General features: G+C 43.7%; 1 protein-coding gene across 5 annotated transcripts in view; it reads right to left on the reverse strand.

The window, feature by feature from the left end:
* Window positions 1-215: 215 nt before the first annotated feature.
* BTRC (beta-transducin repeat containing E3 ubiquitin protein ligase) overlaps window positions 216-26,224 on the reverse strand; it is a 117,118-nt gene continuing 91,109 nt past the window's right edge. For all 5 annotated transcript variants that reach the window (XM_032190878.1, XM_032190874.1, XM_032190877.1 and 2 more), the window contains 10 exons: window positions 23,087-23,273; window positions 18,689-18,785; window positions 17,667-17,804; window positions 17,106-17,224; window positions 14,487-14,736; window positions 13,706-13,824; window positions 9,943-10,053; window positions 9,219-9,297; window positions 5,815-6,008; window positions 216-4,772 (listed from right to left, as the gene is read on the reverse strand). In XM_032190878.1, the coding sequence (XP_032046769.1) occupies window positions 5,847-6,008; window positions 9,219-9,297; window positions 9,943-10,053; window positions 13,706-13,824; window positions 14,487-14,736; window positions 17,106-17,224; window positions 17,667-17,804; window positions 18,689-18,785; window positions 23,087-23,273 (1,262 nt within the window). In that variant the 3' untranslated portion in view covers window positions 216-4,772; window positions 5,815-5,846. The remainder of the gene's footprint in view (window positions 4,773-5,814; window positions 6,009-9,218; window positions 9,298-9,942; window positions 10,054-13,705; window positions 13,825-14,486; window positions 14,737-17,105; window positions 17,225-17,666; window positions 17,805-18,688; window positions 18,786-23,086; window positions 23,274-26,224) is intronic.

The following is a 26,224-nucleotide window of genomic DNA, read 5'->3' on the forward strand; positions in this document are numbered from 1 at the left end:
AGGATTAACTGGTGGTGACAACTCCTGGGGGATATCGGGGACAAAAAGGGAAACCCAACGGGTTTTGAGAGCAAGCACAAAGTCACGGGAAGAATTTTCTGACAAGACAAAGGACGATTTATTCTGGCCTGGTATCAAGGCTCGCCATGGGAGAGAAGCTTTGGGAATGTGCCAGGAGTTAGTCCATAGCTCATTAAAAAATTAAAAAAAAAAAAAAAAAAAAAGAGGGGGAAGGGAAAAGGAGAAGAAGCCAAATCTGAGCCTCAGCAGGCAACCACTCCCCTGGGCCCACTGCTGGGGTTGCACCCAAGGGACCTGTTGCTTCTGTAGGAGGGATTTCATATGGAGACCTCCTCTGGGGACAGCCGGGGCTCTTGCTGTTCCCCCTTCCTTCTGGGAAGCTGTTGCTTATTGCTTCTGGGGGGACAACAGAAGGGCAAGGCTCAGCATGTCAGATGCATCATGCATGCCACTTGGAGACCCCGGCAACGTTCCTTCTTCTCTTGGCCAATGTAGCTTAGCCCAACCCTTCCAGTTCATGCCCCCAGTGCAACCCAAAAGGGGGCATCAGCCGAGCAGTTCAGCAGCTGGAGGCAACACCTGATTACCTCCCGACATTTCTGATGTTCTTAGAGAAACCCTTTGTTCTCCTGAGCCTCGTACACAAGCTAAGAAATGCTGACAGATCAGCACTGTCCCCACTCCTGTAGAGGTCCATCTCCATCCCCACACTTCCTTCCTAGCTTTCAAGCACGTGGGTTGCCTCCTCCTTCTCCTCCCACAAGAGCGAGCCTGCAGGAGGAAGGCTGGCATCAGCTTCCCTAACCAGGAAGAGCTGCTGGTTCTATGCATCAACCACAAATATGCCAGCTTGGGAATCACCAGCCAGGAAAATCAGATCTAAAATGGTGCTGAAGGAAGGTGCCCTCAGAGCTAGGCAAGGAGCCCGGGCTGGAGATGTGCTTCCCATCAGAGCCGGGATGCTAAAAACCTCAGAGCCAAGCCTGGGGCTCTGCTCAGACTGGGAAAGGAGCACGTGGCAGGGGCAGGAAACACATACCCAGGAGCAGAGAAATGCATACGATACCATGATACTCTCCAGCTTTTTCAGAGTTGTTCCAAAAAAAAAAAAAAAATAGGAAAAAGAAAAAAGGATCCTTTGGAGCAGGAGGCAGGTAGGTAGAGCATGGTGGTCCAAGTCAGCTTCCAGTTTAGAAACAAGTGTAAAGCATTTCAGCGTTTCTGATGACTTCTTGACTGGTCACCCGAATCCTTCTGTTCCAGCAGCGATGTGTCTGTCCCTGAAGGTTGGTGAGGAGCAGAGGGAGCTGCTTCCCAGGAGACAGCCACGCAAGTTCTCCCACTGCAAATCCCTTCATGCCGTTCTCTATTTGCATATTTTAAAGCAAGCCGTGCTCCTCTGAGGATGAGAAAATATTTGCAGCGAAACTGTGCCCTATTGCCCAAGGAGTCACGAGCAGGAGGCGGTGTGGCCGCAGCGGGCTGTCCTGCTCTGATGTCCCGCACCTCCAGGACTTTGGATCCCGTAGTTCGAGGTGGAAGGCTAGTGCGAGCTTCCTACTCGTGGGAGAAGTGACGATCTCTACTCAGCAGAGGTATTTCATTTCATTTCAAAGCAATGTGCAAACACTTAGAGCCCACAGACACTTCCAGCCCCTTTTTATCTCCTTGCAGCAAGCATGTTCTAGCTCTTTTCATGATAAACTCTGCAATTGCTCCGACCCAGCCGAGGGATTACCCAGTCGGTTCATGCTGAAACCTCTCTCTCACATGCACTCTTGCACGCACACACACACACACACGCACGTATCCTAAGGGGGGAATTTGAAAAAGCCACTCTCTGCTGACACTGAGAGATCTACTTACCAGATTGCTCCTCCCTGGGGGTACACTGAACACCACAAAATGTCAGGCTGTGGCAGTTTCAAGTTCAAGTGAATCAGTTAACTTCAGTTTCCTTCTTAGCTATCAGCTAATCTGCACAACTCGGGAGCGGGGTAGGAAGCCTTGCCCTTCTGCAGCTCTGTACCAAGTCCCCAGACAGCCCCTTCTGGAAGGTGAGACACTGCCCTTATCGTTTGCCAAAACCAGATCTCAGCTGTTGCTCACAAACTGTACCCTGAACAGCTCCATACAGCAGACTTCAAACTATGGTTAACCACCATTCGAGCACCCAACAGTGCTCAGAAGTTACAGGACAGCAGCACGGAGCAGCAGGGCTATGACAACCATGGACAATCTGCAGTAGTGGTGGCTCTGTTTGGCCAGCCGGTCCTCCGGTTCTCCCAAATTCTTGCAACTAATAAAATAAAATGCATCCTTGCAGGTGGTACCCACAAGGACGCAGTTAAAATATTAGGAAGTCTGCAGCCTTCAGAGGCTGGAGTAACAGACTGGTGTTTTCTACAGTGACCTAAATGGAAAAAAAAAGAGGATGACCAGACAAAGCGAGGGAAGTAACTATTAAATCTGAAGCCAAGGTTTATCCCCTACTGATATGCAACCATGCTGCAGACGAGGCCATAACTGAACTTAGAGGAACAGTGCTCAAATAACATTAGGAATAAGATGCAGAACTTGAACTGAGAGATGGCTGGGATGTGCACTTTGATTCTCCCTGCTCCCCTGCCAGTTTTGCTTCGGGACTGCACTATGTCTGATATGTGTAACTGCCTGAAATCTCAAACAGCCTTCCTAAGCTCAGAAGTAGTGTCAAAATTAGCTGTGGGTGAACTTACTATTGTCACTCAGAACATTTAGGACTCTGCAGAGATAAGTCACGCTGTCAATGTTACCTGAACAGGGCAGAGTTAACCTGTTTGACCTTTTTTACAGTGATAATTCAAACAGGAGTGTCACCACACGCTCTGAGATGCTCTTTTGAGCTGATGTAGTCTCTAGGCTCAACGAAAACCCAGGGAGCTGGGTGCTTAGCACTGCTGCTCATGCGCTGCAGGAACCGTGCCAGGTACACCCTACACACCTGCTTTCCATTCCTCCATACCTCCACTGCTTGCTCATCCATCTTGGCTGTCACCGAAATGATTTAAGCCCTCTGAACTGCTCTTTGGGGACCCTGGGCCTGGCTCCTTGCAAGATTTCATTGGTGGGAAAAGCGCATCCCAAGCAATTAGAAACAACGCAACTGCTTCCATAGCAAAGTGAAGATGATGAGAATAGCTGAATATAATTTTCCCTCTGCCAAGTTCCAAGTTTAGAGGGTGTTACAAAGCCTGTTTCAAACTCCCCTAGCCCAGAGACAAAGCGCCCTGACTTCCCACTGCAGGACTGGAGCAACTCCCTGCCGTAACCCAGTGGGGTTATTCAAGACCTGCAGTGGGAGACGTGGGCACAGCCCGGAACGGCCAGCGGCTGATTTACACAGATTTTCCTGACCCAAACGCAGGCCTGCTGCAACTCCTTGCAGCTCTCCAGAAAGAGCCATGTTCCCCAGACCTCTCTATCTAGTTCGGAGGTAGGCAGAGTTTTTTTCTCATGTCCCTCCCCTCCAGGGTTATTTTAATCTCCTAAACAACAGCGATTTGCAAAAGCCTCGGCCAGAAAGCGAAGATCCAGCTCAGCTATCAGCGAAGGGACTAATCATCCCGTGTCCCTACACCGCAACGCAGCATGCACGTAGGTTAGAGGAGCACACCAAAGGCTCTCCCTGCTAGAGCTTTCTAGTAAGGCCAGCCCCAGAACTGCCGTAGAGTTGTCCTGGAACCACTTCTAACTTCACTGTCTTTAAAATTGGCTGTCATCTACCCACCTGCCATCGCCAGGAGACTGTACCCTCGGATGGAAGGAAAGGAGCAGAGCCCAGCTCCCCTCCTCGTCCTATTTACAGAACGATTCCTAAGCCATCAGCTGTCTTCGGGGAGAACAGCAGGGGTAAGATTGTCCTTCATACAAACCACCTCTTTGCTAGTGAAGTACTGTCCTCAGACAACGTTTCACTGGGATGGAGGGAACTGGACCTCGGCCCCAGTCCCTCATGCTTGGGACTTTGGCAGAAGAGCGTTTAACTTTTCACTGACTAGCATTCCCCAGCCAAGCAGATGTTAAAGGAGACTACGATACACATCCAGCTTCCAAAGGGTTAGCAGAGCAGGCAGGAGAGGAAGGAGATGGATTTAGCTCATAATAGTCAAATTTCAAGGGTCCTCTCTCCAAAGGAATAGGTCTGCAGTCAAACAGCCAAAAGCCGCGGGGAAGGGGGGGCCCTGGTCTGGCTGTTACACGCGTTTCTCTTGCTCTTCAGAGTCGAATGTTTTTACAAAGGCCTAGCAATGGATATTGATTTCAGTCTGAGAGTAGCAGCCTCCTCCCCACCCACCCCGGAGTGACTCTCCCAGCAGGGTGCACTGTGGCTATAAGTCTTCTGCTTAAGAGCAAAGCAACACATTCTGGCAACATCTTAAATATATTCACAGGACATCTGTGACTGGGTTTGGAGGGGAACCAAACAGGGTAAAGGGGAGAGGAGTGAACGGGAAGATGGGGACGAGGGAGGAAAGGGATGGGAAGGCTTAAAAATGTTAATTGTTCATGAAAGATAAAAGTCATCTTCTGATATAGCAGCACTTTAGCAGTCAGCCGCGCTGAGTAGACCCTGTCTGAGATCAACCGCATGCCAACTTTGTTCCAGAAACAAGTCTGAGAGCTTCTCTCTTCAGCAAGTATTGGTTACGTGGATAGTTCTTTTGTCCTGGCATTGGCAGATAATTTAAATACTGCAGCTTAAATGAGTCCTGGGAACAAAAAAAAAAAACAGAACAAACCAAACAAACCCCATTTGTACTAAGCCTTTTAATGATTTAAAAGAACACCTGATTGACCAGAGTGTTTGAGAAAATCAAAGTAACTGATGTGACAGCTCTGGAGCATCTCTGTATATTTACTCATCAAACAGGATATAGAATGTGCTCCAGGACAGAGCATTTTCATGGAAAAATGTCATCATGAACATCCCCTTGCAGAAACCTGTCAGCTCATCTGCCTTTTTTCTCAAGCTACTAACAGCAGTGGTACCCACCACAGAGGGCAATGATGCCATCCCACTCTGCTGACAGACATCAAATCCACTCTGCAAATGACCCAAACATAAGAATCACAATTTCCTCCCCACGTTGTGCTGGCCGAGACAAAAAGGTAAGGTGACGAGCAGACCAGCCAGGCTCTGCCATGAGCAATTTAACAGCCATGCTGTAGTAGAAAGGAGGAGGGCTGGCCCTGTCAGTAAATGATTCTGCATATTGATGCATCTCGATTTAATTTGCCAGGTCTTGTGCCTCAGAATCTCCCCCCTAAGCCAAACTGTTCTCTTGAATCAGCTTGCTGCAGAGCGAGAAGAATGGTCACCACTTCAGCGGGAGGGAATAAAGCTGACACTTCTTGGCGAAACACTCCTGCCTGGTTACAACTGCCCAGGGTCAGGCCATCTGCATCCCCTTGTTAGGCAGCAGCTGCTCTGCTCGCTCTGCAGAAACCCTTCCTCCTTCTGGACAGCAGTGATAGCTGATTTAATTATTGATGATGATGGACAGAGGAGGAGTTCTTCCAGAAAACTCACGGGCACCACATGCCACAAATCCTAGGATAAAGACCTTGTTCTAAGGTACCAGAATCCTTGCTGTCCTTTCACAGGTCGCTGCAGTTATTGTACAACTGAGATGAGAAATACTGATAGACTCAGATAGGCATTCAAGCAGCATGCTCATATTATGTCCAGTGTCATCTTTGAGCCTCTGTAATTATTATTACTATCATTATCATTATTACTAGTATTTTTACCTGTGCGAGTGTGAGGTACAGTGTAGTGTTATTTATCTTGAGATGTAAGTGTACGTTCTGGACGGGGAACGAGTGGATTCTGCTTGGGCAGCTGGGTCATTCAGAAAATCCCAGATGAGGATGGTATCATCGTGTGAGCTGCTGACAATCTGGAACTCGTCAAACTGAAGGCGAAAGACTCTTCCAGAATGCTCCTAAAAGCAAGTGGAAGACACAGCATGTTAATTCACGAACCTGCTGGCACCTCGGATGGAGCAGGAAAGAAAAGCTTGGGCTGGGATTCTAGCACTATATTAATTTCTCAGACAGAAAATTCTATATGACACATTGTGCCTTCCCATCACGTAGTGTAAACTAAACCATCTTCAGTGAAATGAGTCTGCCATATCTGTGTTCTTGGCTCGCAGGAATTTTATGTTACATTTACTTATCACTCCTTCAGTCCTGATAACAACCATGCTCTCTCCACCACAGGGAGCAGCCTGGTGAGGCTGTCGGGAGCAGTCTCTTCCTTGTTTTATGGCAAAATTCTTCCTTGAAATCACAGCACTCCCAGATGCAGGAGGTTACAGGGGGAGAGACAAGAATTTCGCAGACGAGACTTGGCACCATTACTGCTGCAGAAGAGGGAAGAGCTTAATACTGGAGGACACTAAGGAGCCTGTTGTAAAGTCCAGTGACACCGTAATAATTCCTCTTAAGCAGTTCTAAAAATATGAACCAGAAAGGGCATTCTTTATAGGCAGTTTGCATTCTGCTCTGAGGCTGAGTGGAAATGGCATGACGATTTGGCAAGAGTTCAGCCTGTAATTAACAGGAGGTAACGGCAAGATCCTGGATATCACAGAGCAAATCCACTATGCTTTCCCTTTTGTGCCGGCTATTTGTTCTTGGTGCTTACTGCTGCAAGAGTGAGCAGGAACATCCACCTAGATCAGAAGGGAACAGAAACTACACAGGTGGGACAAGCCCTCTCTCTCCAATCAGTATATATTTCTCTGGAGTGTCTACGTGTTGTGAGAGACTCAGGGTCTGGAAAAAAATGCTTACAAGTATTTTAATATTGAAAAATAGAGTTTTTTCAAATATTTAGACAAAAGAGAATTACTAGCTACTAAATGGGAAATCTGTCTTATGGCACAGGACTCTGAAAATGCAGCTCCGTTTGAGAAGAACAGAGAGAACACAACAGCTGCTTTAAAGGGAATCTCTGAATCTCTAAATGAACTGCAAACAAACACACACCCCAAAGTCTGATTCAATTTTTATGACAATTTTTTTTAAAAACTCCAGCTATTCAGACCTTCCTGGTCTTTTAACCAAATAACAATAACCCCAATTTGTCTTAAAACCACTTTCTATCTTCCCACCAAAGAGAAATGTGCTTCCAGACTCTATATTATTATCAACAAAGAAGCTCTTGCTAAAAGTATCACTACATCTGTCAGATCCACTGAGGGACTGTTCTCAAGGACACCAAGAGAGAGGTACTTCTAAAAACTGTTTTGAAAAGGACCTGGACTTTTTAGCTCACGAGGAAAGCTGCACTTATTCTGCGCTTGGAAAACTTCTGTCAAACTCAGGCGGCCGCTGTTCCAGCTAACGGAAGGGACCTGGCATGCAGCGAGCATTTGTTATCTGTGCACTTTCCTCCTACTGTTTGAAAATTGAACATGAGCAGCAGGAGACTCACGATGTTCATTGTGCAGCCAGGTTTAATTTTGGAGGCCGAGGGAAGAGAGGAAGGAAAAAAAAACATGGGTAAGCGGGTATAAGGACGCCCTGTTGTCATAAACATGAAAAGCCCTAAAAGCACTACAACAGCCTCCTCTGCCCCTCCTCTTCTGGCCCCCTCCATCGCTATCAAACAGGGATTTATGAGGATCCATGTGTTGAGATTCCTACAGTGTTTCCATCCCACCGCTTCTGATTTATAATATAATTAGTTGGGGCACTTTGGCTGTCCACTGCTGGAAAATGCAGAGGAAATCACACCAGTTAAATTAAGTCTACAGGTTACCAGGCACACATTCGTCTCAGGCTGGAGCAAGAACGCTACTATCAAGCTGAAGTCTTAGACTCTTGGGATAAAAGTGTTCCTGGGCACGGAGTTGTTCCGTACTTTGCAACGGGATGGCTGAAGACAAAGGGGTTTTCTGGATTTTGGCCAAGAAATTATTTGCAGTTCTACCTGGCCACCAAGAAGGTTTTTCGTCGTAGTACCTGCAGGCATCCAAGGCTCTCACAGACTCTTACTCTGCAACTTTTGGTCCAAATATGACTGGAAGAGTTAGTATTGATTAATGATCGACTGCCTGTCAGCTGAGTCACAGGAACCCTCATAGCCCATGCAAGGTGTGAAGTAAAACGCAAAAAAATCGACAAAATCTAGCAAAATCTACAGCAACAGTAGCAGTTTGGGTGGTAGATGCCTGTGCAGAAGGTCAGGTGGAGCAGCTCAGCTGATGAGAGGTAACCACACCTTTAGGGGTTTAGAGCACACAACGGTCACAAGCCACTGCACGAAAAGGTCTGATAAATCCAACATCATGCCAAAATTTCTTTTCTAAAATAAAACAATAATTCAGTACTTTCTTTTTCATTCAATGTGAATACCTTACTGGACTGGGATCTTCCTTTAACCCCAGGCAAGTCTATCAGAGCAGCAGCAGTGCATGTTTTTTGGGGTGAGCGTGAGGGAGGAATGCTTATAGGAAAGACCACATGGCCTTGGATTTTCTGTTATTTTTGTCAAAATATTTCAAGACCAGTGCAAAGCCACTATTAAGCATGACTGCGCCCGTTGTTAACACTCACACAATGACATTTTTACCACACCATCATCAGACCTGCACTAGATATCACTGGAGAGCATTAAAGCAGTAGTCACTGTTTAAGGACGAAGCAATTTCACTGTCTGTTCCAGTCCTTAGCCTTTGTTTCCTTAAACACCCAAAAGACAGTTAAAAGCAATGAAAAGGTTGCTTTTGTTGCTATTTTTCTCCTCCAATTTGGAATGTACTACTTTTCGTTACGAAATTTCCTGTCAACAACTCGCAACACCACGTACAGATACATCACTAGGTACATACAGACTGAACTAAATCCACCAGCACATGGACTCCAAGAAGGAAAAGTCTCAAAAATGATTTAGTTATTAACTTCAGATCACAGAACAAAGCTCTTGGAAAGTGAATGAAACCTCCACAGGTGTTAATTTTTAATCCTTTACAGCCTGAAAGATTGAAAGAAAGAGTTGGACACCCACAGAAGCCAGACCCTTAGAAATGATTTTTAGATCCTGCAGGATTGGTGCTAAACTGACTTAAAATTTCATGGCTCAAGACAGCCCTGAGCAAGAACACTTTTCTGCTCCCTCCACCACCCCTACCAAAAGCTCTTACCACAAGGGTTCGCAAGCAGAGGGTCCCTGCTGGAGCACGGGGGTCCAAAGCAGCCACAAGATCCCATACCTTAATTTTCCTAGTAGTGAATAAATAGAAAAACACCATGGCTCTGTCAAAAAGGAATCAAGTGCTCACAGAAAAAAAAAGAAAAAAGAAAAAGAACTGTTTGCACAGCTTAGCTGATACAGCCGTCCATGGAAAACTACAGAAATACTGCTCTCGAGACACGGTTCTTGCACTTCCCCTCTGTAAAGCTCACAGAGCTTAATGGGAGAAAAGAGTGTGTTGTCAACAAAGTAAAATATATAAAAGTCAGGTAATAATAATGAAAAGAAACACGTGGGAGGGTTAGTGCAGACACTAGTCCCTAATGGCAAATGGGCCAGAAGACAACCACAGACGGGAACAACTGTTCTTACCAATGGTTCAGCTAGAAGATGCTACAGGTCTAGTCTGCCAGATATCTTACAAGCTAAAGAAATGAACCACACACATCAAATCACACTGACTTATTTAAAAAGCAAGTAAAAAAAAAACACACACACACAAAAAAAAAACAAAGGTGTACTTTATGGCATCATCCTGATTTACCGGCCATGAAAAGGACCTCTTGGTATGACAGACAAAGAGCCTAATTTTCATATGGAAGATCCAGCAAAGTGGGATGTGAAACACGGAGAAAGAGGAGGATGCAAGGTATTAATGGCACTGACAGTCTCACCCATCATATGCCCCGCTGACTATCCTCTTGTTATCAAAGCGTATGCATCTCACCAGCTCTTCGTGGCCTTCCAGTACTCGTAAACATGCCCCACACTCGATATCCCATAGCCTGGAAAAGATTAGGAAGTAGTAAGAATTTCTGAATAACTGATTATTACAAGGAAACATTGGGCCTTTGCTTGTCGTTAATGGAAACTTGGAATAATTTATATCATTTATGATAAAACAACAAAGGAGAAGCAACCTAGATTCATCACTCCTTTTCCTGCAGTGAATCTGATGTGTGTTTTTCAACATGACCTTGGTATCACATAGGAAATGATTCAGAGATCCAAACATCTTAAGACCAGTCGTGTCTACCACCTACTCCCCCAGTAACACAAGCCACACACAGGCTATATCCCAGCTACCTTCTAGGCAGCCTCATAACTTTATTTTACTGGAGTCAGTTTTTCATAGAAGTATCCAGCTTTGATTTGCAGGTGTTAAGACAGGGAGCCTCACCAGTCCTTTGACAGCTTGTTCCAATGGGTAAAATCACCTTCAGAGAGCACATGCCCCTTTCTGTACCCCTATATGCCTATTTCTGGTTTGGAGACTGATGTCAGACAAAGGAAGACATCAATACAGTGGTGAAAGGCACAAGAATTCACAAGCCCCTTTTATTTGTCATTTTCTCTCACTGCAGGTATATCTACTCTGTAATCAAGGCATACACATAACACCATATACATAAGCTAAAATGGGCAGTCTGTGTTTATAATTTTGAAATGCATTTTCTTCTTGCTCTACAATAATTTCCGTGGCTCACTGCTACCTGTTTCTAATAATCCAATCTTTTATAAAAACTTCTAGCACCAAAACTAGGATGCAATATTCCAGTAACAGACTGAGCAACGTGTTACCCTTTCAACTGTAAAAAACTCAGTCTGGGGCAACTGTAAAAAACTCAGTCTGGATGTTTAGTATGGAGAATAAATTAAAATACATTTATTTTTACACTTAGATAACTACTTTGAAAAATATTTAAGAAATGCTTGAAACAGTTATAAGAAATAGGTCTGTTTGCTTTCCATACTTCTGCCAGCTTTTTGATGTGATTCCTGATTATCATGGATAAAGAAGGATTATTTGTCTATGAGAACTGATATTCTTGACACGTATTGTCTACAGGTATTCCCTCCAGGTGAGATATGCTATGTTCATGCCAGACAGCAATCTTTCAGCAGCAGCATCTGTCGAGGCTCTCTGACACACAGCTGAAAGAAAGCAGTCACACGTGCTCTTTAACACTCATTCAGTCAGAGTTCAGGCTGGCAGGGACTTCATAGGAGGGAGGTTCATAGTTCGTGGGATCTTTCTGGGTGACATAATCCAAAGAAACACTGCCACTGAGGGGTGAGGTGACTTTTCCTTGAGAGATAGAGAGATAAATCATCCCCACGCATTTCACTCCTGGGATCCCCCAGGGAATAATCCGAATCCAGTGGGCATGTGCACAAGGATGGTGGATAATCATTTCATCTGTTCTGCCACAACAAACTGCCCTCACTTTGGTCAACCAAGGAATGAAGAGAGCTTTTTCTTTGCTGTACTGGGAAAGGGTCACTCTGTGCACACATCTGAAGCCAAAGAGGAGCAGAAGATGATTCTTTAGGCTGTAAAGTTAACCCTTCAGGAACCTGTGAAGATCCCAGTAGTTTTCACACTAGCACCAGCACACCAGACAAGGTCAGAGCAAGCAAATTCATGGCAAAGGTCAGCCAAAGGCACTCTGGCTGGTCAGAGAGCATTAAGCCTCCCAAGGACTGCAAACAGGACGGACGATGCCAGAAATGAACTGGCGCAGAAAGGTTTAAAGAGCAATCTTGTGCCAGGAACTTCTGTGCCATGTGTTTCCATTCCTTGCCATCAATCCTGAGGTTGCCAGCAGCTCTGGGAAGCTGCATCACACTAATTCAGGCCTGTATTATCAGGTCCCAGTTTGATTTTTTACCTGAATTTGATTGTGATTAGAAGAGATGATCACAGCCCTTAGCCATGTGGGGAACAGGCCTTCACATACACCTAGAAATGGTGCCAAAGGTACCCCCCAGATTTGATAACCTCCTCAGATGTTTACTTCTTTAAATAGTCAAATGACTGAACTGTAAGAAAACTGCTCTTTGGCTTGAGAATTGTGAGAAACAAAGTGGTGTTGTTGCAGTAGAAAGTGTTTTTGCAGTTGAATGTGTTTTTGGAAAACTTCACATTCCCTATCAGAAGGCAACTGCTACTAAAGGCCAACACACAACATCTGTTATTTTACAACGGATTAAAATCACACGTACAAAACACCAAGCCACCCACGGAGAGGACTTAGTAACCTGCCTTTTCTTAATCACCCTTCCACTGACATGTGCCTTCTGCTAATGGCTGAGAGAAAACTATGTGAACAGGTAAGCCTTGCACCTTGCCCACATGGTTGCCAAACTGGACTTCCATTAGGATTCACTGCCAACATTCCTGGAATTCTAGCACAATTTATCTGTCAGTTAGGGATTTTGTCCAATGTAAGCATAAAAGTACTCATACTCCTCTGTAGTGTTATCGTGACATTGACATTTATTTTTGTTAGTATTACAAGTCATATTTTAGATCCTTCCCTAACTGGTGTAGCATTTAACTATTTCTTACTCTAATTCTGAAACCAAGTTTCACAGCACGGTTGCAGAGTGTTATTGTTTCTGTTTGAAGTGCAGGAGGTCTTAATACATACGTGGTGCTCTTCTTACACAAACCTATTAATACCGATTCCCCTGATTAACAGACAGAAGTCCCAGCTTTCTCGGTCATGCTCTCAAACAGCCATATACTAAAATCTGGTACAACGACCTGGTAATAACAACCAGAGGACCACCATTTTCCAGAATGCAAAGCAGGGAGAGGCAGCGTACTGCAAGCAAACTCCACGGGCAACCATCAGCATGAATCATACTCACTGAGGAGAAATAATTTCTGACATGGAAAGTGAAAGCTTTCTAATTAGCCTGTCCAGCTTTAAAATTTTATCAAAAGGCACACCGTTCTTTAAAGCCATGGTGAAGACAAAAGGGACACTGCTCGTCCTTCTGTTTGCATGACAGAGCCATCCCCCTACATGACTTACGCTACTCTCCAAGCTTGCTCAGTACACCCAGAGATTAGTGGGACATCCCTCTGCCAGCAGCTGCAGGATGTGGGGAGAAATCCTGGCTCACGATACCAGAAGGAGTTAAATCTCGGATTGCAACAAGGGCAGCTGGAGAAGTGCAAAAGGCAGCAAACTGAACTTCATGCTCTAAACCAGCTGTTCCAAACTTAACCCAGTGCCAAGTACCACAAGAAGAGTTTGGCCAGAGCCCAGGAGGATTTCTGCAGAGGATTAAATGCCTCTTACAGCAAATCTGACCCCTTTAACTAGACACATAGCCCAATTAAAATATCACAAGAGGACATCACAGAAAGTGCTACTTGCCAGCTCTTTCATACACCAGAATTGTCAGAGCAATGCAACTTGTTGATTAGTATGGGACTCTGGAGATATAGAGGATGAAAGACAACACAGTAAACCAGACTTCTAATATCTCTTTTCAGTAGTTCCCAATGTTCTATACCAAAGGAAGCATAATTCAAGGAAGACAAGGGTACAGAGCACTTCGGTTGCCTAACCTCCGCACATCCCAGGGAATCGGAGAGAACGTGCTTGCAAAGAAATCTGCAGTGGGGACCGTGTCTCTCACCTGATAGTATTATCTGAAGAGCCGCTCACTACCAGCCTGTCTCTGTACTGCAGACATGCAATGCCTCGTTTGTGGCCATTTAAGGTGCGCACAAATTCGCAGGTACTAGTGTTCCATACCTGTGACAGGAAGGGGGGGAACCACACAGGCAAAATTATTGAGAGACTAACGAAAGCTGGTAGCTGTATGACATACAGGTGCATTGAGGATGTTCTTAATTGGAGACATGACCATTAAGACTGGGAAAATTACCCCTCCAATGACTTGTGACTATAGCCTGCAACTGTTAGCAGCTTGGGTCACTGTACACAGGTTTTTGCCATACTGTATTAGAATTAGCTTCCAAAATCAGACTTCAGCACTCTCGGGCTATGATTTAGTCTACACAGGAACACAGTTTTAATGCTGCAGCTTGGGATCACAGCAGTAACACTGAAGTGACTCCTGTGCACTCACCTTTGCTTTTGCCCCCATGCTGCCCTCTCTGACAACTCTTTTTGCGACCAATGCTGAAACAGATTATGGAACCAGTCAAGTTGAAAAAGCACCCAGGAAAAATAGTCCTTTTTCAACTACATCTGCACTTGGATCTGATTTGCCATACAGCTCTGTAAACAAGTTCTGCAAGCTCAACAGAAGAGGGACTAGTGGAAGTGAGCAGCAGGAAGAATACTGCTTCTAAAGGAAGAGTTGTGTAATAACAGCTGAAGACCATCTTTCCTGTCTGGTCACTGTTCTTAATTGTTAAATACCCAAATAAAAAGCCTCTGAAATACCTCACCTTGATAGTTCTGTCACCTGATGCTGATACGATGTACTTGTCATCAAAGTCCACTACGTTGACAGCAGCTCGGTGCCCTACTAGCACTCTCCTCAGGGTGATGTCTGTTGGTGAGGCCATGTCCCACACGGCAATGGATCGGTCTTTGGAGCATGTCACCATCATGCCGTTATTGAAGCGGAGGTGCAATACTGCTTCACAGTGGTGAATCAGTGTGTTCAGCATCTCACCCGCATTCACGTCCCACACCCTGCAGTTTCAGATTTCAAACCAGAGAGGAGAGAGTTAAAAAACTGTACAGCAGATTTTCTGCAGAGAGAGAGACAGAGGGATGGGGAGAGGTAATTAACTCTCTAGCAATATTAGAGAAGCAAACAGCACAAGTTATAGCTAAATCTATTAAATATTTCATTAAAAGATATATTATATAAACCTGTTGATTTTGCATACGTTGAGACAGTCCAGCAACCAAAACCCTGCAATGCAGTTAACACCATAAAAAAAAAAATAAAAAAACAGCCATTAAAAAAAAAAAAAAAGCATTCTTTAATTAAGAGAATTTAGTGCTGAGGAAAAGTATGAGATTGACAGCCCTAGGGACTGATGTTTCCTGGGAACGTCAGCCTACCACACTCCATTTCCAGTCACTGAGTACTTAAACACAACCTGTGAAGAAGGAAGTTCAGAGACAGGTTTAATTTTTTACTTCTCTCACAGGACTATCAACTCAAAGGATAATTTATGCAGAGGCAGAAGACAAGATTATGCTTTTCAAACAAATATAAGTAACTGCCACAAGTTGCACAATGAATTGCATTTACTCTGCAATGTATCTGGTACACAACTACATTCTAGGAATGTGCTGAACACGCAAATTAAGACAGAGCATTTGTGTTGATTTGACATTATTGGAACCAACTGCTTCAGCTGAATGATAACTTAAGGTGAAAGTCAGACAAAGGCTTCCTACAGAACTTCTAGGACTTGAAATGGGTATTTTAAGCCTTAAAAATTGTTCCTTTGGGGCTGTTCTGTTTGCAAACTTCTTTTGCACTCCATAATGTCTTTTGGCACTATCATACCTGTGTCCCAGATATACTATGTGAGAGCAGAAAATGGCTGTATGAACAGGCTTATGGGACACTGTAGAAGCTGAAACTTTCCTCTGCCAATACACTGAGAAGAAGCAAGATGTAAGAAAGACTTCTAATGTCTTATTTTCTGTTGTATGGAAGCTGAAGCGCATCAACTTCTGCATTATAAATGAGAAAGTAAAGTACATTTCCGATTACAAAATGCAAAGTTAAAAAGATCACAAACTAAAGATCTGAGCCATTAGCATACAAGCAGTTTGCAGACAGGGTTGCCAAACTGAACAGGAGCTGGAGACCTACTGACTTCTCTGGACAAGTGCATCCCTGAGATCTCGGAAGCATTAAGAGTCCATCTGTACTGCCTATTGGACGAAGCCCCTCTTCCTGAGGAGACCCAAGGATAAAAGTGATGCATCCTATGTGCCTCTGGGGTCTGCACAAACATTTATAGATACAGTGGGAAACGAAGTATTTCTGGGCAAGTAGCCAGTCTGCAATTTGGCCTGCCTGGCCTGAGATGTAAAGTGATAGTGCTTGTTACAGAAATAAGTATCTCCTTTTGCAACCTGTGTTTAGCACAGTGCAGCTCCCACCCTGAAATTCTGAATTCCTGCTAATGGTAGGATCCCAAAATCCAGCAGCACCACAAGACTGCATACATCACATGTAAAGAACTGAATTTAATGGTCACTAGCTTAACAGTAGTAGTTTACATGCAAGCCTGGTGATAACCATGAGCAGCCTGCAGCCATAGGAACACATGGTAACAGCTTCTTAAAAGGCCACTGGCACAACTTTTTGTCATCTGTAACTTCACTGCATGGGCATCGTGGGTACTCTGACAAAAAGAGGAATACTTAACAGCATGGAGAAGACAGACATCTCCTTCATGTCCAAGTTCATATTGCAACTCACTAATTCAAATGTGCCTGTGTTTACACTGCAGGTTTTAAACTCTCTGGGATCCTGTAATATGTCTAGTGGACTTTACATCTGCATAGTGAAAATGTGCACCACATGTGCTGACTTGAGGTGTTCAGCCTTTTAATGGAGACTGGAGGGAAAACAAGGTTAGAAAGACTGAGTGGGAAAAATCATCATGCTGAAATTTAATTAAAACTCACAGGAGATCTAGTCACACTTCATTTGTTAAAATTAAGGGACAACGAATGACTGAACTTTCAAACTCGCTTTGAGAACTTCAGCCAAGTTTTTACAAGTTATTCTCACGGAGAATTTAAGAACATTCTCAGGAAGTGCCTGAACATGCAAAACCTTGGTAAAATGTCAAATGGTCTTCCTAAATCATCTTAACATTGACTGACCTTTGCTTAGGATCTCATTTCTCCTTGACAGCCACTTGCATGGACATCTGATAAACAAGGACAGTACACTCCTGAACAAACGTGCTGAGCTACTTCATCGAACTAATTGAACAGCACATGTTTAAGAAAAGATACTTCCAGCAGTTTGCAAGGCTGAGCTCTTTGAGGCAAATGGAAAGCTCCAAAATACAAGCACACACCTGACTGTTGAGTCCGAAGATCCAGTGATGATCACCCGCTCATCGTACTGGAGGCACAGGACAGAACCCGTGTGTCCGGTGAGAATTCGCTTGCATTCCAATGTGTTCTTATCCCAGATCTAGGAGAGCAAACATTAGAAAACAGACAGCTAAGTAAGCTTTTCATCATACCTCAAGGACTTACTGCTCTGACTGGTCTGTTTCTTCTACAACACAGACATCCATATTGCAGATAGAACACATTTAGTGGCATTGGCTTATTTTTGTAGTCACATACGGGCTGTTTGGTACAGCACATTAACAACCTTGATATTACTGAGTTTACTATGAACACTGGTCTTACCTTCTTATCAAGGTACAGGACACAGTAGTTACATAGTCTGTAATTACTAATGGTCAAAAACTCTGCCAGCATATTCAATTCAAGAAGAAAACAGGGTCTCTAGGCTAATGTAAGAGGCATACATGCTGCTCAGGTATAAGGTGGGTGAAGGAGAAGGCTAAGTTACTAAAAACAGATTGATTAAGTGCCATCAGCATACCGTTCTGGAGAGTTCTCACCTTAATAGTATTGTCTCGTAGGCCACTTACTATCTTCTGATCATCATACTGTAAACAATAAACCCCTTTGCTCGTCTCACTTCGGCAGTGGATTCTCTGTAAACTGTGCCTTCCACACCGCCAGTTTGACTCTATTGTCTTGAGGGTAGACAGGAGACAAAAAAGAAGTAAATACACAACACAGGACTCTCTCTTCTTTATTTTTGTTTGTTTGAGAAGACAACAAATATTTTTATTTACTCTTATTCCTGCAATCAGGCCCATATAATGACAAAACAGTTTTCCAGAAAAAGCAATATGTGATAAAACCAATTAAACAGGCAAAGAGGCCTGGAATACGTATTGTGGCTGAACTCATCTGTGCTGCTTGGAATGATGAGGGAGAAGTGACCTGAAGTTTTTTTCTGTCTTCAACTTTTAACTCTGTGATTTAACAACTAAACAATTGCAGAGAAAGTCTCAGCTAAGGGCTTGTGCAAACCTGCTACAACAGTACCTGAGCACCTCTTTTGCCACTAGGAAACTGCCAGAACCTGGCATTTGGCATTTGCCCACCACTAAATACAAGGCAGCAATGCCCAGTTGTTTCCTGTTTCCCTAGGTTTTAGGATTGCAGCCTTCAGCAATGCACTTTCTCCCCGGCTCAGTTCCTGATACCTCCCCGTATCACCTTATAAGATCTCATCTGCGCTGGATGGAGCACAGCATTGTCAACAGAGAAAGACAAGGTGGTACTGTGTTGCTCTGACATCTGATGTGCAAGGCATAGAGACTCCACCTGTAAACAGCTCATTGAACAATACAAATCACCCTCTGCTTAAGGGAGCAATCAAGTCCTGGGAATTTGTAAGTAGCCCAGATCTCCAAACTCCGGACAAACATCATATTTAATTAAAAACTTGTTTCATTAGCATGAAATATGCTCAGAATTTGAGCACCATGAGAAAATCAGGGAGAATGTAAAAAATACAAAACAAAACAAACAAACAAACAAACAACAACACTTGGAAGCTATTCCTTACCTCTATGTCCTGTATAATTTTGGGGTAAAGTGCTCTGTAGAAGGAGTTGGGTGGAGCAGAGCCATCCGGGGGCTTATTTTTAAATAGGTATTGTCCCCTGGAAGACAAAGAACACTCCCATTGAACAGAAATCACGTTTCAGCATCTTGGAGGAAGGTCTTCCTGGCATTTTACACATGGGTTACATAACCACTGTTGAAAAGCACACATTCATATTCGAACTTCGTTTACACAGCAAGACAGGGTGGTTCCTTGTTTGTCTGCCTTGCAACATGTTCGTGTTACATTTAGACACTGAAAATTTCATGAAAAAGTAGTTCCTACTAACTCAGGGAAGGCAAATGTACTATCTAGTTTGGACATGAATCCCTTTGACGCAATAGGAGGTGAGAATGGCTCATACCCACTATGCACATATCCACATCAGAGGTCACCTTTCAAACAAAGCATACAAAGAAAATGAGAGAAGCCAAGGAACCCTCAAATTCACAATGCACTCAAGGCCAGCTTTGATCTGCAGTAGCAGAAACGGTTTTGGTACATGGACATTTTACTGCTACTGCTGCATTTTGGTAAGCAACACACTTCATCTGTGGTGCCTTCCTCATTTCAACACTGATTTGGAATACTCATATCCCAAGCTAGATTTTTGCTACAAAAAAAATCCATAAACGGCAATCACTACCTGCTGTGTAAAAAACTTTAATTCCTCATCCTGAAGTTAAGAAGCCACCAAACACGGTGTGGAAGCTAGTAAACCCCACCATGGGCGTAGTAACTGCTGTTCTGCCTGGCAACATGCCTCACAAAATGGAGAGAGGCACAAATGCCTCCGAGTGTAATCCTGGCATCAGAGGCACCGAGTTTATACTGGGCCAGCTCTCCGCTTCTCCCTCCCTTGCTCCATTATGGCATAATTAATTGCTCAATACTTCCTTGTGCATTTCTTTCTTGTTCTTTCCATGCAGTATACCTTGAAACTCATTTGAGAGGCTGTTCTTTAGCTGCCCTGCGGTACTTTGGGTAAAATCTGTACCAGTGAAATCACAACAGTGAACAGAAACCTTTAGGTTGTAAGTGGGTAGGTAAACTATAGGACTGAGCAAACAAAACAACAAATGCTAAAGAACAGAACTTTTGACAGTTTTTTATATAAACTACCTTAAGTTCAATTTGAGAGAAAGCTGCTTTCTACTTTGGACAAGGGAATCATCATCAGCCCCTCATTTGGGGGCAAATATATGTGAGGAAGGGGCACCTGGATGCAGGCAAACCACCAACAAAATGGATCCTTACACAATTCAGTCAGGAAATGAATGCAAGAAAATTAAAATTATTGGCCCTGGGAGACCAAAAATGCTTTGGAGATGTGGATAATACCTACAGCACATCCTAGAAGGCTTGGCATAGGTCTAGGACAATTTGTATATAAGCTTATTTGTCTGAAAACCTGTCAGTTGTTTCCAACCTTACTATTACAAGGTGTTGTTGTTACCTATAAGCTATGTCTTGCTGCATGTAGAGCCAGTTATTTCGAGGTCAGCTAAGGCACTGTTTGGAATTTCCACGGCATCCCAGTGACCGCTGCGCTAAGGCTCTATGACAAAAGGAACTATTGTTGGCAGTTTTTGGTGACCGGCCAACTCAATCAAGTATTCAGATGTGCTTAGTAGTACCCAGATTTTGGGCTTCTGTTTAATTTTTCTCTAAATCTGTGTAACCCTTACTGCTCCCTGACGAGATGTCAGCGAGGTGCTGCAGAACTGGGTGTTTCTGTTGTAAACCAGAAGCTGCAAATGCTGCAGTTAGCAAGTCCACATGCAAAGTGAGGAGGTCTAAGCAAGTAACACCAGTCATCTACCACCCTTCCATGCCTTGGCTGTATCTTCTAGAGCTAATCTGAGGGTAGTCTGAAAGATATGGCACAACTTGCTCTAGAAGGGTCAGAAAAACCTGAGAAAGAGGTTGGTGTGACTGTCCTTTGAGATAAGAAGAAGGATTTTGCAACTTTTTTTTTTTTTTTAAATGTCAGCCTCTATGACTAGTAATGTCATTAATGTTATTTCTGCAACATGGAGGGAACAACTTCAGAACTATCAGCTATTATCTCCAAGACATGAAGAATGAATATACTTCCAGAGAACAAGAAAAAGACAATTGTAGCTTTTATATTTTAAAAAGGGGGATAAGGCAGACCCAAGGAAATGGTGGACAGTCCAGCTGAACATCACAGACTGCTGGTACTACAGCACATGGTCAATTAGATGAATTCCTAGGAGATGACAAGCTGACAGACAATGGCCAAATTTATCAATCCAGAATAAATCATGTCAAATAGATTTAGTTTCTTCTCACAAGCCATTCCCTTAAGTTAGCTAGAGAAGTACGATGTTGGTGGAAGTGCTCAAGGGTGGACACACAAATGGCTGGCACGCACAGTTTACCAATGGTGCACTCAAAAAATAAAAGAAGGCAACTGGACTGGGATCTTGCATAGAGTCTGTCCTAGATCTGTCATCACTAAACATTTTCAGTAATGACAAAGAATGGAACAGGGAGCGTATTTACTACATGGCCAGAGACATTAAAGCTGGGAGAAACTACAGGCACTTTGGAGGACAAGCTGAAACTCATAATGGTCCTGACAAAACAGAGAAATGCTAAGCAGTAAAGAGAATCTAACTCAATAAGGACAAGTGCCAGGTTCACCACTTAGTAATATCACAAGCATGCAAGATGAGAAATAATAGCTGAGCAGGACTTCCACAGAAGAGGTAATTAAAAGTTATATGAAAGTATTGTATCGCTGTTTTAAAAAGCACATATGCTACTGGAAAGCAGAAAATGGAGTGTTCTCCGTAAGGCATGGAAAGCAGTCCTTCCCATACTGCTAGATGCTGGTGATGCCTCAGCAGAAGGAAGGTACCCAGCTGGGTGCAGCTCCAGGCTCCAAAACCAGAGCAGAGTGACTGCAGTGAGTTTCAGCAAAGCCAACCAAGAATGACAAGAGGACAAGAAAACAGAGGATGAGGGTTGGTTAGTGCATCCCATATAAAGGAAGCAACGATCTCCCAACCATATAAAAGACTACTACAACATGGAGAACAAGAAATTGTCCTCTGTGTCTCTGTAGGCTAAATATAATGTGCTAAACTGTAACTAGGAAGACTGTGCCTAGATTTTAGGAAAATCTAGGTATTAAGAAAACAGTGATGTTAGTGAAACAGTGACATTGCTTGCCCATGCAAGGCACAGGGGATCTCTATTAGGGGAGGTTTTTAAGAACATGTTAGATGAACATCTCTGGAATGACTTAAAGAAAGCTCGTTCTGCCTTTGGGACGCAGGAGGGACTAAATAGCCTCCCAAGGTCCTCTTCCGACTTACTCTGACCTCAACAACACAGAGCAAAAATAGAAGTCCTGAAGAAAGCAAGGCACTAAAAGGGATGCAAAAGTTAACACTGTCATGGTTGTGTTTATTTTATACTCCTTATAAACATAACACTACTGGAAGCTGATCGACATTGTGTTTATTTTTAAAAGACATTTCACAACCCTGATTTACTTGCCTTTACTCCCTGAGACAAACAGTAGAACAAAACTAAGCATGAAATGGGAGTCTTTGTTTGCAACTCCGTATCTTTTTCTTTTTAATGGCAACCAAAATGCCTGAGCTGTCACTTTTATCTTGTTTATGAAATATTCATACCCAGCTTCCTTTCTGCCAACATCCTAGGGACACCCTTGGAAAAGAAAATTATGTATTAAAGGACGTACCCCTGAGAGGGAAAGTTCTAATGAAATGTTAACAGAGCAGCTTCAAACTTGAGTGAGACCCACATTGTAGTAAGGCTATTCCAGCTGATTATTAACTAATCTATCTGCATTTCTAAAGTCCCCTATTCTCCGTGGTACCTACCCTCAGCTTCCAGTTTGAAAATTAAACAGATATCTAATAGTGAAAATCTGCTGAGGAAAACAAACAGACCTATCAGGAAAGAACTAATTCATAGCACATGCTGCCCCACTGCCACCCCTAAAAAAGCTCTTCTGCTCTGAACTGCTGACTAGTTTAGTGTTCCCCGGGGCGTACACAGCTTCTTAATTTGAACCGAATGACAGCTGGGCGTAAAAATCGCAGTCTGTGTATCTCACTTGTCACAGTGGGATAAGAGCATCATCAGATGAGGAAAGTGAGGAACAAGCCCCCACATTGCCTGCACAGCCAAATGATGCCCCGACTCCCTAGCCCCTGAATTTTGGTTTAGGTGTTTGTGGGGTTTGGGACCAACGTGACGTTTCAGGGCGCTACGCACGCCTCTCCAAATGTGGCTTGAAACACACGGCACCTGCTGTCTTAAATAGGGGCAAAAGAGGTGAAGATGCAGTTCCCTCACCATCCTCTCCTCTCCGACAACCCCCTCCAGAGCGAGTCTGTCCTGACCATCCTCTCGATCAGCTTCTTCCAGAGCATGCCGTCCGACGTCACGCGGTACCACTCCTTGCACACCAGCTCAGCGGCGCACAGCGACTTGGCATCCAGGTAGGACAGGATGTTCTCAGCAATATGATCCAATCCCCGAGCTGGGAAAAAAAAAGAAAAAGGAAAAAAAAAAAAAAGGAGAAAAAAAGCATTATTTGTTTGGGAGATGTGCAGTTTAAAACAACTCCCCTTACTAGTACAAAGATGCCCTCTCTTCCCCATCCCTTTCTCTTCTACTCTTCTGCATGCAGAGCTGGACCTAATGCACAGAAGAGCATTTGTGGCTAAGTTCAGGAGTGAACAGCGTTCTCCAACTTCCTTTGGATATAACACAACAAGTCATTAAAAATAATAAAGAATCCAAGAAGTCATTCCAATCTATTTCGATGGGTTTTAGCACTAGGGGGATATTCTATGGATGGCATTTCCAACTCAGCGACGCAGCCCCCAAAATCTCTCTATATTAGGACCATTTCTCATCTCACTGCTACAGCTGTTCTCATGTTCCAACGGCTCAAAAGCTGTTTTTGCTAAAGCAGTAGCTTTTAAACGTAATGAAGAAAAAAATATATATTCCCAATGTGTGCCCTGAAGGGTAGTGGTACCTTTAGACATGGGGGAGGGAAAGATATGCAGATGCACAGGGAAGGGGAGAGGGAAGAAGAGGCTGGCTGAGGAGAAAGTGAAGCAGGTTTGCTGGCTTCATTCATTTCAGTGGGTGGAGGGAAAATATGCACCAACATTATATAATTTGCAAATATTTTCCAGTGCGGATACCAGGACTGGCTTTGTTTCAACATGGCTGGAGTAAAAGGTAGAGCAGATGAGTAAAAAGACAGCAAGCAGCAACAATTTCAGGGCATGGCTCTGTAGCCTGGGTAGCTCCTAGCAGCACAAGGAGCCATCGCTGCACTGGGGGCAGCAAGGGGATGCTCTGCTTCGTAACCAGAGGGATGGGTTCAGCGAAAATGTGCCCTCATACACTCAGATGCAATCACCAGCAAGACATCAGAGAAATAAGATGCCTTTTAAATGAGATGTTGCGTAAATATAACTTGTCTTTGAGGCTGCTAAATTCCTGAGTGAGACAGAGTGTCAAGATGTCATCCCACTTCACATTTCGGAGGCTTTGTCAAAGTTGTGGTTAAGACCCCACTACCCCTCAGGCATCATGTCCACATCAACCCAAAAGGAAGCATGGGAGATCAGTATTACATGCGTCTTCCTTCCACTTCACATCCAGGACAACATCCTTTCTTGCTTTCAAAGCAACGGACTCAAAGACCAGGCCCTGCTTGTCAGTGACAAAGAAAAAGCAACAAACGCAGTTGTACGGTCGCATATTCATATATCAGCAGCCCAAACTGGGTGCAATCCGCTGATTCTTATTAGAGCTCATAAGAAACAAAAGGCCCAACCTTTGTTTGGTTTCATTAGCTGAAAGATCTCAAACTTATCTCCTGGTGCATGAAAACAAGAAAACTCAGCACATCTCCTCACTCCTTTTAAACATCCTGAGTTTATAAACACGCTGGGTGAGACTTTCTGCCCAGCCTTTTCTGCGTCCATTCACGGAGCAGAAAAAGCCCGGGAATGATTCCACGCACAGCCAGAGAGAGCAGAAAGAAGCCTGACATTTCTTATCTTTATAGGTGCAAAATTAGATGTCAACCTGCAAAATAAAAGCATCAGCAGCCTTTATTATGTATTTAATCTGAAAAGATATATACAGCCATTAACAGGAAACACTCTCTTTAAAAAAAAAAAGTGTTTGTAAATTTAGATTGACACTACAGCAACTCGTGGAAGGAGAGATGTATTTTGGTGGAGCTGAAGCGGAATTTGCAGGAATTCCACAACTTGGTAGGGCAGATGTGGACAGTTGTGCTCCCTTCCTTCCCCACCTTGATGCCTGCAGTCCTGAGCTCTCTCCTGGGTGGAAACAGCATATTTGCTTTCCCAATCTGTGTTGCTTTCAATGGGGAAACAGACACCAACCCACCAGGACATTAAAAATGCCTGCCCATGCAGCATCCACATTTGCCTTTTTATGTAAGCAGCAAAACAGCAAGAAATTATTTGATATGGGGAACAGATCAGTGGCTTTAGGAAGCAAGGAACACTGCATGAAGTGGGGACAATATCCCTCACCCACAATTGTGTTTCTGACCCACCTGCCCCTTCTGGATATTCAGGAGTTTTACTTTAAACCCATTTGTAGTGAGGTGTCATAACTACTGTAAGTTTCCATCACTATAAGTCACACTTTTGACCCTAGACAGATCCTTTGCAGACAAGAAATACTGATGTTTTGGCCTCCCCTTCCCACATTTATGATAAGTGGAAGGGCAGAGCTATTTTGGCCTGGCAGCAAACAAAAATAATTTTATTATTATGTGAGCCATATATCTGCTGGAGCATCGCTTCCTTAAAAAAATCTCCTTGCACAAAAGCTTTTGCTAAACTAATGTGAAACACGATTAGCCCTTCAGTCCTCCATACCAACTGTTAAAAGAATCTTTCAGTTATTTCACACATGAAACCCTTTTAAAATGACTTTGCCCATAAAAAATGTTAAACAGCTTGGAAATGCTAAGCAAAGGCCTTGTTGTTTTTTTTTTAGAAATGGAACAAAGTTTGTTAAGTACGCAGTTAAGCTGTGTTTTTCAAACAACCTTAATTCTGTCCTAAGCACTGGGAAAATATTCTGAGCCAATTTCCTCTATATAAGCAAAGTCTGCTCATGATCTAAAACTACCTCTGGTCATTCTGTGGGACAGCGCTAGGAGGACAGAGATAAGATGCCTCATGATTTTGGAGTATCTTTATTGTTTTATTTACTTGAGGGGAGAGCAGGAAAGAGAATGAAGGTGTAAAAATGAAACCAAAGTACTGAACACTTGCACATTTCAGAGAGCTACAAAATACTTAAAGAGTTCAGTCTTTTTTTTTATTGACTTAATTCAAATTTTTAGGTTCCCCATTCTTTCCTCAGCAGTTTCTGAACTTTCCCTTTTCCCACCACCCTTACTGGAAACCTGCCTATACCAAG

This window comes from Aythya fuligula, chromosome 7 (assembly GCF_009819795.1).
Source record: "Aythya fuligula isolate bAytFul2 chromosome 7, bAytFul2.pri, whole genome shotgun sequence".
In the NCBI taxonomy this organism is placed as follows: Eukaryota; Metazoa; Chordata; class Aves; order Anseriformes; family Anatidae; genus Aythya; species Aythya fuligula.